This window comes from Sinocyclocheilus grahami, unplaced genomic scaffold, assembly GCF_001515645.1.
Source record: "Sinocyclocheilus grahami isolate Dianchi unplaced genomic scaffold, SAMN03320097.WGS_v1.1 scaffold149.1, whole genome shotgun sequence".
Taxonomy (NCBI): Eukaryota; Metazoa; Chordata; class Actinopteri; order Cypriniformes; family Cyprinidae; genus Sinocyclocheilus; species Sinocyclocheilus grahami.
In genome coordinates, this window is record NW_015505328.1 from 3,290,771 (window position 1) to 3,307,107 (window position 16,337).

The window sequence follows — 16,337 nt, forward strand, 5'->3', positions numbered from 1 at the left end:
GTTAAAAATCTTCGTCTGTGTTCTACTGAAGAAACAAAATCACCTACATCTTGGATGCCCTGGGGGTAAGCAGATAAACATCAAATTTTCATTTTTGGGTGAACTATCCCTTTAATGTAGTACACTTTTTGAAGGTTCATTAACCTGTATGGAATGTTATACAATTTTATTCTGTATTACCTATTATTTCATTTTTGGCAGAACTATCCCTTTAACAGGGCAACTTGCTGATAGTAATGAAAAAGCTGATGTACCTTGGGAATCTAGTAGAGAGTTGGCAGGTGTGACAATAGTGGTTTTCTACACGGCCTGCATCCCAGCGTAGGTCATCATTTGAGGGTGGGAGGGATCCGGAAGGCTGGGTTGCACCTCCACATCGGCTACATGGCAGATTGTCCACCCAAGAAAAGAAGTCCCCTTTGAACCACTGCAACAGCTCTAGAACTAACATGTCTTCCTCACCTAGATTACATGCTGAGAGTGAAACACAACACATAAACATGAGTCTGGAGTCTTCATTTCATCCAAGTTTAAACATATTTTTCAAAATGTCTTTGTAAAAAAACTTTTAAATGAGGGAAAGGAATTCAGCAGTCATTACTCCAGTTTTCAGTGTCACATGATCCTTATTATTATTAAAGTTGAAAATACGATAAATGTTTTTTCTGTCACTTTTGATCAATTTAATGCCTCCTTGATAAACTATATATTTAAAATTGTTATATTTTTTTAATTTTCTTAAAATTATATTCTAACGAATATCAAAATGTACTTATATTAAACGATCAAACTGATGTGATGTCTTGCTAACCTGGTTCCGCATCCTTGGCTTGTTTCAAGCGTTCTTCAGCTCTGGATCTGAGCAGTTCATGAGGTATGCAGTTCAGAGCCTTCTGCTGCAACTCGGGGCTCTCGTATATCAACACATGCTGGAAGTTTGACTGCAGAGTCTTAAGAAATGTCACGCGGCTCAACTAATATACCAGAAGGGAAAGGAGAAAGAAAAGTATAAAAATGCTAGAACCAAACAATTTATTTTCCACGATTAAGTTTGTCGTTTTAACTGATAGTGCGGAAAGCTTCAGCTATAAACGGAAAATCTAATTTATGATATCATCCTTAAAAAGAACACGAAAAAGGGACAGAGGGAAACTGAAATAGAACCGAGAATTAGGAAGAAAAAAAGAGACTCACGGTGAATGGCAGAGCAGCTGGTGCAGGTGTAGGGACGGCGGAGGAAGAAGAAGCGGAGGGTAGTGGTGGTGGAGGAGGACTTGGAGGAACTCTGGCACTTTGTTGGCTGGATGCAGCTTTACTAGCACCAAGTCTCTGGTCCCTTTCTGCTGCAATTGTCTCCCGCACCTGCCTCAGCCTCTCCACAGATGCAGACTTCGGAAACACCAGGTGGGTTTCAGCCTAATGTGGACACGTACAAAAAGCAAATCTGGCATGTTATGATGTTTTTAAGCCATAAAGGTATATCTATCTCTGTGTGTGTGTGTGTGTGTGTGTACACATGGTCATATGCAGGGCACCAACCTCTTCAAATCCCATCTCAAAGAGACATTCAACGGCTCCTTTCACAGGTAGAAGCTTGGTGGAAAATGTTGGATTTCCGATACGGATTGATTTGTATTTATCTTCATTTGGGTTTCTACAAAAAACATACATACACAAGATCAAACTAGAAACTGAAATAATGCTAATGCGATAGAAATCACATGTAGCGTAGAGATGGCGTACAATATTATTAATGTAGAAAATGAATTAAAAAAAAACAAGATGCTTGTACAGTATGCTGTCAGATGGACAGTATACCTAACGTTACATACAGAAGAGACTGTCATTCCCAATCATCAGGCGGAACAACATTCCACCCGGCACTCTGAATGTCTCCGGAACAATTCACTTACCTAAGAATATTGTCCGCGTATGTAATGAGCAATTTAGAAACATCCAAAAACACTTCTGTGGGATTTTCACACAAAGCAGTGACTCCTTGAGACCCAGACATGATTATACATTTAACTTCTACAGCAAACACATCCGCGAGACAACACGTAACCTACTTCTACTCAAAGTTGCGAATTCATAGCTGTCCGTTCTGTGCCTGGTGCATATGTTGCAGGAAGATATATTATCAGTTATGTTCATTTGTTGTGTACTTTTCATATAACTGTAAAATATACAAATGACTTTAAACATATTTTAGAAAAATGTTTTGACACAGCTGAGCACAGATAATCTGAAATCAGATGAAATCATAGCTGGACAGGCGATCCCAGAGCCCTAAACAAGCGACTTGATGGCGAAAATGATGGCATGATAAAAGTCTTTTAAAAGTCCTTACCGATCACATCAACCAAAATGTTATGCGTCTGCTATTTTATAATAATTTGATTAATTTGCTTTTGTTACAATGTGTTTGACATCAAAACACAAGATAAGGCGTACATCGCACGCGAAAGAAATATAATATATTATACAATAAGTATCAAAATTGTATACTGCTCTAAAAATAAAATGTTTAAAAAAATATATAAAATATTGTTACAGCTAAAAATACAAAACAGAGAGAATAAAAATTTAATATTCAGTAAAATCTAACACTTAACTGTGCAGCTGTGCAAATAAAATACGCAGCTATATAGATATGTATGAGCAAAAGAATGAACGGATAGACATTCAATTGTGTATATGTGTGAACTACTGAATAGACATTAATGGATATGTACAATAATGAATAGAAGATTTAATAATAATGATGCACGCCCTGTTTGTTTGTTTTGCTTTTACATTAATAAATAATGCTCTAATATTGTTTGAGATTTCAAAAAATGAGTTCGAAAAAAGTCTGACGGCAGACCATTTATGAATGTGTAAATCCATTTGTTGTTGTACGTCTATAATATGATTAATTTTATATTACTATGAAGTGAAATATTTACTCGGTTTTTAAGTTTTATTAATATATTTTTTGTTTGCATGACTTAAAATAATTTATACTTCAAATTGTAAAGTGCTGTTCTTTTTATTGTGAATTAACATTTGTCTGTTTAGGTTAATAATTGTTATATATATATATATATATATATCTATATCCTCCTGAGACCCAGCTATGGAGTTTTTGCCTCTGTAGTGGACATTATATTTGAGTGAATTTCTCTGAGACCTCACATGTCACAGTTTTAAGTCTGGAGTCCCCTAACGTTACTCTCCTAAAAGCTGATCTCAGATCTGCCGGTAACTCGCTGCTTCTTTTTCCGGCCAATAAGGCGCGAAGTTACTCAGCCCGGGTAGCTTTGCCGTCACATTGAGGTGGTCATTTGTAAGTTTAAAAATAATATTTACAGCAAGTCATTATAAAACACGACATTATCCAGAATACGTATTTAATGATATAGTCGTACACGTTCGTTTAACTTTGTGATCAAACTGTTAATTTCCAGTGTTTGTTTGCAGATTCGGCTACACGTGGTCTTTTCAAACTTGCACAGGATCTTTCATACGGCGAAAAACAATGGCAGAAAAACCGATGTGGGAGCAAATCGGCAGTGGATTCGTGCAACACTATTATCAGCAGTTTGATACAGACCGCGTGAAGCTCGCAGACCTGTATGTAAGTGAATCATTGCGAGACGAGTGAAATGACTGTCAGTGAACGCGTGATGATCCCCGTGTTATGTTGTTTTGATCTGTCTGTATTGCGTTTTAGCTGTAGAATATTGTGTTTGTTGTTTTTAGCACCCCATTCTATGCCTGTATATCTGATTCTGATATTACCTTTTTCTTCTCTAGACCGATGCTTCCTGTTTGACATGGGAAGGAGAGGGATTTCAAGGGAAGAATGCAATCATGACCAAATTAAGTGTAAGTTAGTTTATTTCACACCTGTCATTGCTCTCATATACACATTGTCTTCCTAAATGCATCTAACAGAATGTGTCTGTTTGCAGAGCCTTCCCTTTCAGACCATTCAGCACAGCATCACCGCTCAGGACCATCACCCCACTCCAGACAGCTGTGTCATGAGTATGGTCATGGGCCAGCTCAAAGTAAGACTGCATTTGTTAAAACAGTTCTGTTTCATCAGACAGCTGTCTGAAATTTAGATTTAATTAGTTGATTTATGCATTTTTGTTCAAAGAAAATTAGATCTGTGCTGTTATATGTCTTAAAGGAATAGTTCATCCAAAAATGAAAATCTCCCTCAGGCCATCTGAAATGTAGATGCGTTTGTTTCTTCATCAGAACAGATTGGGAGAAATTTAGCTTGACATCACTTGCTCACCAGTGGATTGTCTGCAGTGAATGGGTGCCGTCAGAATGAGAGTCCAAACAGCTGGTAAAAACATTACAATAATAGTCCTCTATCCACAATATTGCTGTCTCCAGTGAATAAATTGTATTAAATTATGTACAGATCAAGCACTGTTTACAAGTACAAAACAGTCCAAAATTGTTCTAAACAAATATGTTAGTGGGTTTTGATGTGAGAGGACAACAGGGGATGGACTTTTTCACTGGAGGAAACGTTCTTTTTGATTATGGACTGCTATTTTGGCCAGAAGCAACAGTTTCAAGTTAAAATTTCTCTGACATAAATTGATTGACAAAAGAATTACTTGTGGATTATCGTAATGTGTTTTATCAGCTTTGGACTGTCATACTGACGGCACCCATTCACTGCTGTAGATCCATTGGTGAGCAAGTGATGTAATGTTAAATTTCTGCAAATCTGTTCTGATGACTAAACCAAATCATCTACATCTTTGATGGCCAAGGGTTGAGTGGATTTTCAGCAACTTGTTATGTCTGGGTGAGCTACTCCTTTTAATATGACTGTAAAATATCACAAACATTAATATTGTTTTTGTATATTTTTACAGGCTGATCAAGACCAAGTTATGGGCTTTCAGCAAGTTTTCTTGCTGAAGAATGTAGATAACAAATGGGTCTGCACCAACGACATGTTCCGATTAGCTCTTCATAACTTCGGAGCATAGTATGTATAGTATTTACAGTCCATGCAACTTTTGTATCTGGAGTATGGTTTCCCGTTTCATACTCCAAACTGATTTCGACCTATTTTGCCAAGGATCTTGAAGGTTCATGATCATCTCCAGATAAGAAAAAGACATGTTAAAAACAACTGATTATAATAATCATAATTTGTATGTTGTGGCATGCACTGTTTGAAAATAACTTGAGTTTGATGATAAATCTCATGTTAGTACAACCCATCTTTGATTTCCTATGCTTCATTCTTTGGTAAAATGTCTTTGCTACTGATTTATGATTTATTATTTTATCTAAATAATAAAACCAGATTTTACATTAGTGAAACAATCAAGACCAAGATAAAAGTATGAGTACTATTAGAAAATGGCATCGGGGAAAGAAAAACATTGGTGGCAGATGCCCCAATTAGTTTGTACAGGCATGACTATTTACCTCGGAGGGTCATTTAAGTTCATTCAAATACATTTCTTCCACTGCAGACAAAAACATCTGTTAATCAAATAGTTCTGGTAATGGGGGCTGATTGGTCAATACAGTATAGTCAAGAGAAGTGGTTTATTGTCATTTCTGTGTTGTCTGCCAGAGGAATAAACAAAATACAGTGTCTGTGGAAACATTTTACATACAACAGTCTCAAGACCAACAGTTTCAATTTCAAATACAGATACACTACAAAGTGTCTTTTCACCTAGCTGCTGTGTGTATATCGCTGCACAGCACCCATAGAGGGGAGGAAACGTTCTTTTTGATTATGGACTGCTATTTTGGCCAGAAGCAACAGTTTCAAGTTAAAATTTCTCTGACATAAATTGATTGACAAAAGAATTACTTGTGGATTATCGTAATGTGTTTTATCAGCTTTGGACTGTCATACTGACGGCACCCATTCACTGCTGTAGATCCATTGGTGAGCAAGTGATGTAATGTTAAATTTCTGCAAATCTGTTCTGATGACTAAACCAAATCATCTACATCTTTGATGGCCAAGGGTTGAGTGGATTTTCAGCAACTTGTTATGTCTGGGTGAGCTACTCCTTTTAATATGACTGTAAAATATCACAAACATTAATATTGTTTTTGTATATTTTTACAGGCTGATCAAGACCAAGTTATGGGCTTTCAGCAAGTTTTCTTGCTGAAGAATGTAGATAACAAATGGGTCTGCACCAACGACATGTTCCGATTAGCTCTTCATAACTTCGGAGCATAGTATGTATAGTATTTACAGTCCATGCAACTTTTGTATCTGGAGTATGGTTTCCCGTTTCATACTCCAAACTGATTTCGACCTATTTTGCCAAGGATCTTGAAGGTTCATGATCATCTCCAGATAAGAAAAAGACATGTTAAAAACAACTGATTATAATAATCATAATTTGTATGTTGTGGCATGCACTGTTTGAAAATAACTTGAGTTTGATGATAAATCTCATGTTAGTACAACCCATCTTTGATTTCCTATGCTTCATTCTTTGGTAAAATGTCTTTGCTACTGATTTATGATTTATTATTTTATCTAAATAATAAAACCAGATTTTACATTAGTGAAACAATCAAGACCAAGATAAAAGTATGAGTACTATTAGAAAATGGCATCGGGGAAAGAAAAACATTGGTGGCAGATGCCCCAATTAGTTTGTACAGGCATGACTATTTACCTCGGAGGGTCATTTAAGTTCATTCAAATACATTTCTTCCACTGCAGACAAAAACATCTGTTAATCAAATAGTTCTGGTAATGGGGGCTGATTGGTCAATACAGTATAGTCAAGAGAAGTGGTTTATTGTCATTTCTGTGTTGTCTGCCAGAGGAATAAACAAAATACAGTGTCTGTGGAAACATTTTACATACAACAGTCTCAAGACCAACAGTTTCAATTTCAAATACAGATACACTACAAAGTGTCTTTTCACCTAGCTGCTGTGTGTATATCGCTGCACAGCACCCATAGAGGGCGTTTGTGTTTTGAGTTAAGTGGCCAGTTTGCGACATTTAGTTCAATTGTTTATCAAATGTTGTTTTGCAGAACTGTATTTTGATACGCAACAAAATATGAAACCTCTTCACATGCTTGTATTCTCACGTTCAATCATGTTAGTAAAAGTGAATGAAGCACGTGTAGTGTGGCTACGCCATTTTATTTATGGATTATGTTGTAGTGGAAGAATGACATTTGAATTTGCTTAACATTTAAATAAAAATTTGCTTCCATAATTGAATCTGCTTAGAAAAATCTAACAATTTGTTCTTCAAACAACATTAGTTAATTTTCTAAAACACTAAAAATGAAAATTATATGGCGTCTAACATAAAATCGCACAACTTGCTAGGTTAGCACTATTGTAGCTACTAGGAAACCAAAAAATCCTCAAGATTTTCTAAGAAAGCCACTTTTCATCCCCCATGGCCTGAGAACCCTTAGATAACTGCACACAAAATCTCCGAGATAAAAAAAACAACTTGTGAACTAATTTAATAAAAAGGTGCAACGTCGTTATGAAATGTATAACGCATGTTACGATGATCGCAATCATCATTTCAAACAATTTCGGGCCATTGAATAAAAAAATCCCATAATTGCTGAAATTTGCATTATTTATAAAAAAATATTTACATTGGATTTTCTCGTAATTTGAAAATGTAAAAAAGCGAACAAAATTGTTGTGATTAAACATTCAATAAAACAAAAAACTGCTTCACATGTATTGTCTAAAGTCACTTTTTGTCTTGCAGTAAAAAAACACAAGTGAATTTCTAAAAAATTTCATGCACCTTCACTGCAAGTAGCTATAACCCGTTTTTTCATATGCCTTTGCTAGTGTAAATTACTTGCTACCCATTGGATGAAGACTAGTGGTGTGATATGACTTCAGCAACAAGACCCCTCCCATCATGTGCTGTTGCTCAGCAACCAGCTGACTGTTCAAGGTGCCATCTAGTGGCCATGCCTGTGAGCTACAAGTAAGTGCGCCCCCTCGTGACCACACCACAGCTAAGAAAATGCCTCATTACGATGAATATTTGAAAGACTGAAACTATAACCACCACAATACTAGGTCCTACTTAAAAGTTAGACATACCACCCCACGTGATTACCACTGAAAGCCAGCAGGAGTGATATATAAGAAAGTTTTTCCATTTCAAGCGAACTTAAATGCGATTGGCCAGGCACGCAGTATGATAATTATGCCCTGACGTCACTTCCCAGTTGTTCAATGCGCCATTTTCTCGACTCCAAACGGCAAGCACAATAAATGAGTCCTACTTGCAAATATTAATAAATACTCTTTATTGCTGGTTTCCATAGTTGAGAGCGCAGAGTTATTGTTTCAACATCCTACACCGCTTCCACATCTTCTCTCATCGGTTTTGGCAAGCACGCGGATTGGTGAAAGTAGCTAAATCCCCTCCCTGAGTCGGTGTGGCGCTGAAAAAAGGTAATGTCCTCACAATTAGATAGCAGTGGGCACATTAGCTTTTGCGTTCAGTTGTTGCGGGTTCGGTTCGATCAGGAAGTAGAACGAAGCCCATTAGCCGAGAGCTGCGAAGAGGTGACTTTAAGACACCACTGCGTTATGTCGAGTCGCGCGTGCTCTGATAGAATCAGTTGTGTTGCGATTTGAAATCATTGCTTTCGAGTTGTTATTGAGGTGGGGCGTTTGCTACGTTATATTTGGCTAGTTTAGAGTTACGTCAGACGGTTGTTTCGAACATTTCGTGTGTTTTGGCGGGTGTGGGAATGTTTGGTCAGCGGTCGCAGTTGATGCTTGCGTTAAATAAATAATTACAGCTTGAATTAGACATGCATTTAGGTGCTCACAAGCTTTGATCGTGTACATGTGTGCAGTCGGAAAGTGTTGCATTTGGCTGATGCAGGGCTAAGATGTGACATTTTGTCTTTTGTTCACGATATCTGTTATTCCAATGCGTACATTTAGCATGCAGATACAGCATGTCGAATACCGAGTTGTAGAAATTACACGAGGGAGTTCTCCATGTGAGTCAGATGTATAATTTGCTGTAGTACTGAATTCATCAGATTGTGGTGTTCTCATAATCACTGCACGTTCAACAGGCTAAGATGTGAATGAAGCACCTATGACCCATTAAGAACATTATAACCCCTTTAACAACAAATTTAGTAATTCTGTGTTACCTAAAGAAAAAGAAGGACTGTTAATGTTCTTTTGCACTTTTTCAAGACAAATTCTCCCCCAAATTTTTATTAATGCCCAAATTTTATAAATTTGAATAATTGAGTAATGGAGATGTGATGACCATCCAGGGTCAGAAATTAATCAGGTCGAAAGTGACACTTCCTTTGATATTTTATTTTTGATAAAATAGACAAGATTCGTATTTTTTTTTCAGAGTGAGAACAAATAATTTAAATAATTAAGTTGAATAAAGAATACATAGAAATCATAGGAAATTCTCTCTCTCTCACACACACACACACACGTGAGAGGGAGAACATGTGTAACTCAGAAATATGTTACTAAAAATGAGTTATTTTTGGGCTCAAATGTGACGGACATATTTTCGTGAAATTCAAATGTATATTAAACTGCCAGAATTATGAATTATGAACATTGTTTTTTGTTGTTACCACAACTAGATATTTAGAGTGTGGTTTCATATACTGATATACCATTTAATTCACTAATACTAGTATGTTAATACTTTTAGTTGCATTTTGTAGCATAGGAATAGACATCGTTAAAACTCTGGAAACCTGTAAAAGAATATGTGCATGTATATAAATGAATGCAGTCGCAAACAAAATGTAATAATGTACACTAATGTAGCAGATTAGTGACTGCATTGTAATGTTTTGAGTTCATATAAAGAAATATTCCCATTTCTTGGACTGTTGTTTTGGCTTACTCTAAGGGTTTATGCAAGCGATTATCTCTAATTTTGATTTACTTAAGATTTAATAGTAGGGATGCACCGAAATGAAAATTCTTGGCCGAAGCCGAACAAAATGAAACGCTGGGCCGAAGGTTGAATACCGAACACGGTTTTTCCGCATTCCCCCCATTTTGCCATTTTATTTTCTTCACCATTGCATAAATTAAATAGCCAAAATGTGCTTTAAAAATATTTACTTAACACTGAAATTTTTTTTACATTCTTGCAGACATTATATCAATAATACACAATTTAACTTAAAATTAATAAGTCGGTGCTTCTTTTTGTTGACAACAGCAGATTTATAAATAATTTTCATTACGAATTTGGGAAGACCTTTGTTGCACATATCGCATTGTCACATGCCTTGTAAAAATTCATAAAAATGTTACTGAGCAACTGACGAGTAACACTATTTCAGCGCAGATTTTCCTTGCGCTTTGGATTTTGAACCCTGGCGCCTCGAGCTTGTGCAGCGCTGTTTGAATACATGCAATTCGTGCATGTATTAGAAAACACAACGTTCTGCAGTTTATTTAATTGTTTAAGGGCATATCGCGATTTCAGTCATCATACAGTAACCAGCAACAACCACCCTTTCCGACATGCGATGCAGTACTAAACAGTCTCCTGCTGTCGGTGCTTGTAATGATTTCTGCGTCTTTCTCGGACAGCTTTAAATGCTTCCACACTGCTGACATGTTTGCTGCATTAGTGTGCGCCTCTATTTGACTGCGTCACATCATTGTTCGTTACAATTTATTCGGCCTTTTCGCTTATTCGAACACCGAAAGAGCTTTTTTTTGCTATTTTCGGCCGAATAATTTCGGTTGCTGAACATTCGGTGCATCCCTATTTAATAGCATGTGTTTTATGCTTTGTTCACGGGTGCTCACTCTTTTGATTTGTTAATTGAAATCTGAATTAAATTACCAGACTGTTACTTTAAAAGGAATGTATTTGGATCCATTGCTCAGACACTGTATTCAGTATCTGGTATATCTCTGTTGGTTTCCATGGTAATGGTGTGGGTGTTAACATGATACCCAAAGATTTCCTACAAAAACTGAGAGTGGGAAAGCTGCAAAGGTTTGGAATTTAGTATGGGCACTAGGGACATGTCCCTACCAATATCCAGAGACTACATTATTGTCTCTAGCAATAAATTTGACCAAACATTTGAATGGAATGGTTTTGTTCATATTGAAGTTTGTGTTTTCTGTTCAGTCTGTAAAAACTAAAATGATGTGAGCCAGTGATGGCAAACAATTCCAATTTTTTATTTATTTTTTTTCTGCGTGTCTAAGTTAAAAGTCATTGGTTAAAGTGTCGTGTGACATACACCTAAATATGCCACTGAACATTTATTCTAGTCTTGCATAATTGTTATATAATGTCAAGGCTTGTAAATAAATCAAAGTAAAAATCACAAAATAATGACATCATCCAAATGGAAACCAAAGTGATTCCCTTTCAGGTGTAGGACCATGTACCAGTTTCCAGTCAGAGGTTTGGAGAAGATCCGCAGAACAAGACGAAAAGTGAAAAACATTCTTGGAGAATTTGGACTTGAAGAATGTCTTAATTTGGGCCAGGTATGTTTGTTTTACAATGTACAAATAAAAATAAAATAGACTACAACTGAAATCCCATGTCCATGTGTATCAAAATAGCCTTTACTTAAAATGTCTTTACATTTGAAATATTATTTCTCTTTTTGTTTATCAGGAACTCCAGGAATTTTACCCAGGAGACAATGTTTTTGATGCCACAGACTGGCCCAGTTTATCTGAAGGGTTTGAAGGACGGTGGAAAAAGAAGGTGAACTTTAAATGTTACTTTAGTAAATTAGTTTTGCTTTACTGAGCAAAAACTGTTTAAATAATGAGCATCTCTGAATATTGAGTGGCAACTAACCAAGCGTTTTCAATCCTTAGTGGGAATATCGGACACGAGGGTTGTGCTGCACCTTATGCGAGTTCTCTACAAGATCCTGGCATGCCTACAAAACCCATGTTCAGCGCTACCATGATGAAGAAGAGCGTCTGTGCAAGCTTTCAGCATGTACTTCTTGCCCATTTATAGCCCCCCCCAGAGTTGTCAACAGGCACCTCAGATTATTCCACGTTGAGGACACAAAGTTAGAAACTCCGACTGTGCCACAGCTGCCTCCAAGGGCTGTGAACGGCACCACGTTTCAGTGCCGAAGATGCCATATACAAGATACTCTTTTGTATAGTGTGAAAAAGCATGTTCTTCTTTATCACTACACTTCCACGTTGAATAAATATGCCGGGCAGAGATCGGAGCGGGAACTTGTGGCCCTAGGAGACAGGTCTCAGAAATTCTACTGCAAAAAGTGTTACGTATCAGCTGAGACATCCGAACACTTGCTGTATCACCTTCTGACTTCAGAAAAGCACAAGGAACTGGATGTTCATATTAGAGCTCTAATTTTTGAAACAGAAAGTATGAAACAGTACCCTGCTCTTGCACCAAAAACACAAAGCACTCCTGCTGTCTTCATGATGAAAGATCAGCCAGCGGTGACTTCTACACTGGCCGCTGGTGGAATTAAAGGACCGGAAAATGGTGGTTCTGCAGTCATTGCTGTCCCTGGAAGCAGCCAGGCGTTTCTCCCAACTCAAGCTTCTGCTCTGGTTCAACTTGCAAGCGCTGAGGCTAAGGGTTTACTGAGACCTGGAGTCCCACTGGCTTTTCAGAACACCCAAATTACCAGACCTGCCGTGCCTCCTGCTCCTAGCGGCATTCCTCCCAACCAGGTGTCTGTCAGAGTAGGTCTACCTAGTCAGTCACAACTGCAACCCGTTTCCCGCCAAATTGTCTTACCGCCAGGTGTTCGCCTTAATGTACCTGCTGTTAGGCCACCGGCACCTCAGTCCCTCGCTGCTAATCCAAGAATGCCCGTAAATCAACCTGCTTCTGGAGGCACCATGATAACCTCTCAATCACTTCTGAGCCATTTGGTCCCCACTGGCAACAAAGTTGACGGCTTGCCCACCTACACTCTTGCACCTTTGCAGGTCCTATCGGTCCAAGGCAATAACTCCCAAGGAATCAGCAAACCACCCATGCTGGCATCCCAGAACAACCTACCTGTTCAGCAAAACAAACCAAACACCTCTTTGCCGGCCCCCAAGCAAACCAAGAAGTGGATCACATGTCCTATTTGTAATGAACTCTTCCCATCTGATATCTACGAGTCCCATCCAGCAGTTCACAAAGAGGCAGCTAAAATGCCCAAGGTTGGTCTAGCTGCTCGTGCTCCATTTTTGAAGAAGATGCCAGACAAGACGGTGAAATGCCTGACATGCAAGATCTTGATTTCAGAAAAGGGAGTTTTTGAACACCTGCTTCATGGCATGAACTGCTTGTTCTGTTCGGGGCTCTTCTACTCCATCAAGCAGCTTGTTGAGCACATCCAGATGGAACATAATGTGAACCGAAAGAGCAACTGTGACTTCATGAGGCGTGAATACCGACTCTATACTGATGATTCGGGGAATCTGCTTTTCCCTTACTTCGACATCAGGACCACGGCTCCTAAACTAATTATGGGTGAGAAGGAGCTCAATCTCGCGTTGGTCACAAGCTCCCTCGATCTGATTTTTGTGAAGATGTTGCCCAACAATCCTCTGGCTGTTGGCAAGCTGTCCACACCATGCAACATGCCCACACCCAATCCTGACAGCACTGAGTGCCCCTTCTGCTCGGAGAAGCTTCTGAACAAACAATTCTATCAAATGCACCTCAAAGAGAAGCATTTCATTGTGCCCACTCTGCATGCTATACTTAAAACCCCATCGTACCGATGCCTCTACTGTGGTGGTGTGTACACTGGGAAAACCACCACCAAGGCCATCATTGTCCACTTGGCTAAATGCCGAAGTGCACCGAAGAGTCTCAAGGATAGTGATAAACTGAATTTAGGATTAGCTGTTACTCCTAGAGCAAACCGAGCAGTTGTATCATACCCAGCTCATCCAAAACAAATCACTGGTCCAACTCCAGTTCAAGCCTCTGTCCCTGCTACACAGCCACCAGAAACAGCAGCAGAGATGCAGAGCAAGTTGCGTCTGGAAATAGCCTTCAAGGAAGCTATGGAGGCGAATAGGAAAGAGCGGGAGGAACGGTTGGCAAGAAAGAGGAAACTCGAGCGAGATAGGCTGGCTGGTCTGACTGTCCCCTCTCCTGAAGTAGTAATCGATCCTTCCGTACAATTAGCATTGGATCCTACCGGAATGGAGTTGTCCACCTTTGAAGAACGTCGTGAGTTTATCAATAAGTACTTTAATACACAGCCTTACCCGCTCAAGAAGGAGATCCTTGCCCTGAGTAGCCGCTTGCTGCTTAACAAAACTGACATTGCTTGCCAGATTGGCTCAAAGCGTACCAGATGTATGAAGAACATTCAGAAAACTAAGGCTGTGGTGCTTTTAGGCTTCAATATGGCAGAGCTGATGAAATTGAAGCATAATCTCTACATCCCAGAGATTGAGCCGGAGAAGTTGACCATCGTGACAGACACAGAAATGGTGGACCTCCAAGAGTAGCTTCACATTAGTAATAAAGACGTGGAGGACTTGAACGCAAAGTGTACTGAGAGCCTAAACCGCTACGTGTTCCTTGAAACAATGCAAAATATGTTCCATTCTCACCGAAACTAGTGTTTAAACTGTTAGCCAAGTAGAACTTGAGATTTTGAAACAAGTGAAAATGTGTTTGATTTTTGGCTGCTGTTCATAAATGTGTGTTTGAGTAGATATGTTTTGTTTCATATTAACCATTTTAAAGCATACATCCATTACTTTTCACTGAGGCATCACTTCATGCAAGGTTCATGTCAAATTAGATGTTTGTAGGCCATTTATTGTTCTAGGGTTGAAAATGTTTGTGTGAAAAATCCTTTTCATATTTGCCAAATGTCATAAACAATTTTTTGTGACATTCTCTATATATTTGTTGGAATGTTAGTTTATAAAGTTTTAGACTATGTATCTTTCTGTTAATCAATTCCATTGTTAAATTTATATTTTGCTTGCCTTATACTTTTATAAATATGGTATATTCAAATTATTGTTTTGTCAAAAAGGTTTTCTCTTGTAATATGAATGAATGCAGCTTACCTAAGTGACATCCTCTCAGCTGATACTTGCTAAAGTGTGGAGCTTTGCAGAGGAATTTGATTTGGTTGCGGTTCATTTCTTGTAAAATGATTGTAAGCATCAGGATATCTTGTAGACTCTTGAGTTCCTGTTTTATTTCCCCGTTCAGTATTCAATATAGTGAACAACAACATCTAAGCTTACAAAATGAAAGTTGTTTAAATAAATTAGAGCATATATACATACTTTCAAGTGCACTTCTTTCAGTTGTATGTTCATGTGTAGTAGTGGCCATTTTTCGAACCTCAGACTTAAATGTCATTATCAGAGAACAAAATGTATCAGTTAACCAGTATGCAGTTTATTTAAACTAGTATTTAGTATTTATTTACAGTACAAAAATGTGGAAAATAAATGTAACTTTATTATTGTGATCATAGATCTTATTTGAAGATCTAAAGAACTAAAATTTGCTTGCTGGCATTCTTCATGCTGCTTGTTAAATTTAAAGGGTATTCTGTCATAAGATATATGACTACAAAAATCCTCTGGATTTTGTCTAGTAAATATATAGGTTGTTAACGTTTACGTGTCCATAGAATTATTATTTTGTAATTTTAGGTTAAAATGTATATAAATGTACACAGGAAGGTATGCATCTTAAATCCTGATGTACATGTCTGCTCTGATATATCGAGATATAAAGAGCTTATTTGCAAACACGGATAACTCCGTTTTTTTTTTTCTTTTTCAAAAACCATGTTTTTTATTGTTATCATGGTTTTAATGTGTGAGTTAGCTGTATTTTTTTTGTTATTTTTTAACCTAACCAAAATAACCCAACAGCAGTTTGAGATGAATTGGAATGCACAATGTGAGATGAAAATTCAAAATGAAAATGGTTAAAAACGGAGTTATCTGTTTTTGCAAATGAACTCTTCATATACACTTTCCTCAATATATTAATACACCTAAAATGTTGAATTTGAAGACCGTGGACACAATTTCTTTGAAGTGTTTCCATTTTTAATGACCTTTTTACTTTCTGAGGTTAATGTTAAATGGTCTTAAAAGCATTTAAGATTTAAATGTTTAAATGTTACATTCATTTATACAACTTTTTTTGAAGTTATTATAAACCTTGCACATTCTCTCAATTAAAATGATTTCACAATGGCTGAGTACATGGTAATTATAATAAAATAGCAAAGTATTTAGCCATAATACTTAAATATAATACAAGTAATATAAATACAAAAGTGAATATAATACAA

The 16,337-nt window shown here is 37.5% G+C and overlaps 3 protein-coding genes across 4 annotated transcripts; 2 read left to right on the forward strand and 1 right to left on the reverse strand.

Annotated features, from left to right (window-relative positions):
* Positions 1-62: 62 nt before the first annotated feature.
* LOC107592024 (peptide-N(4)-(N-acetyl-beta-glucosaminyl)asparagine amidase-like) lies at positions 63-2,096 on the reverse strand. Its single transcript, XM_016281374.1, has 6 exons — positions 1,914-2,096; positions 1,540-1,654; positions 1,195-1,416; positions 812-974; positions 205-474; positions 63-109 (listed from the first exon to the last, which is right to left on the reverse strand). The coding sequence occupies exons 1-5, from the start codon at positions 2,012-2,014 to the stop codon at positions 212-214; spliced, it is 864 nt and encodes a 287-aa protein (XP_016136860.1). The 5' UTR covers positions 2,015-2,096; the 3' UTR covers positions 63-109; positions 205-211.
* A 1,132-nt stretch (positions 2,097-3,228) lies between these two features.
* LOC107592026 (nuclear transport factor 2-like) lies at positions 3,229-5,262 on the forward strand. 2 transcript variants are annotated; one of them, XM_016281378.1, is made up of 5 exons: positions 3,229-3,328; positions 3,463-3,619; positions 3,799-3,870; positions 3,957-4,055; positions 4,890-5,262. In XM_016281378.1, exons 2-5 carry the CDS (start codon positions 3,521-3,523, stop codon positions 5,004-5,006), a joined length of 387 nt encoding a protein of 128 aa, XP_016136864.1. In that variant the 5' UTR covers positions 3,229-3,328; positions 3,463-3,520; the 3' UTR covers positions 5,007-5,262. The 2 variants fall into 2 exon arrangements, with proteins under 2 accessions (XP_016136864.1, XP_016136865.1); XM_016281379.1 differs by having other exon boundaries at positions 3,247-3,328; positions 3,450-3,619.
* Positions 5,263-8,232: 2,970 nt separating this feature from the next.
* On the forward strand, positions 8,233-14,802 carry LOC107592023 (ADNP homeobox protein 2-like). Its single transcript, XM_016281373.1, has 4 exons — positions 8,233-8,460; positions 11,415-11,532; positions 11,666-11,758; positions 11,875-14,802. Exons 2-4 carry the CDS (start codon positions 11,425-11,427, stop codon positions 14,509-14,511), a joined length of 2,838 nt encoding a protein of 945 aa, XP_016136859.1. The 5' UTR covers positions 8,233-8,460; positions 11,415-11,424; the 3' UTR covers positions 14,512-14,802.
* Positions 14,803-16,337: the final 1,535 nt, after the last annotated feature.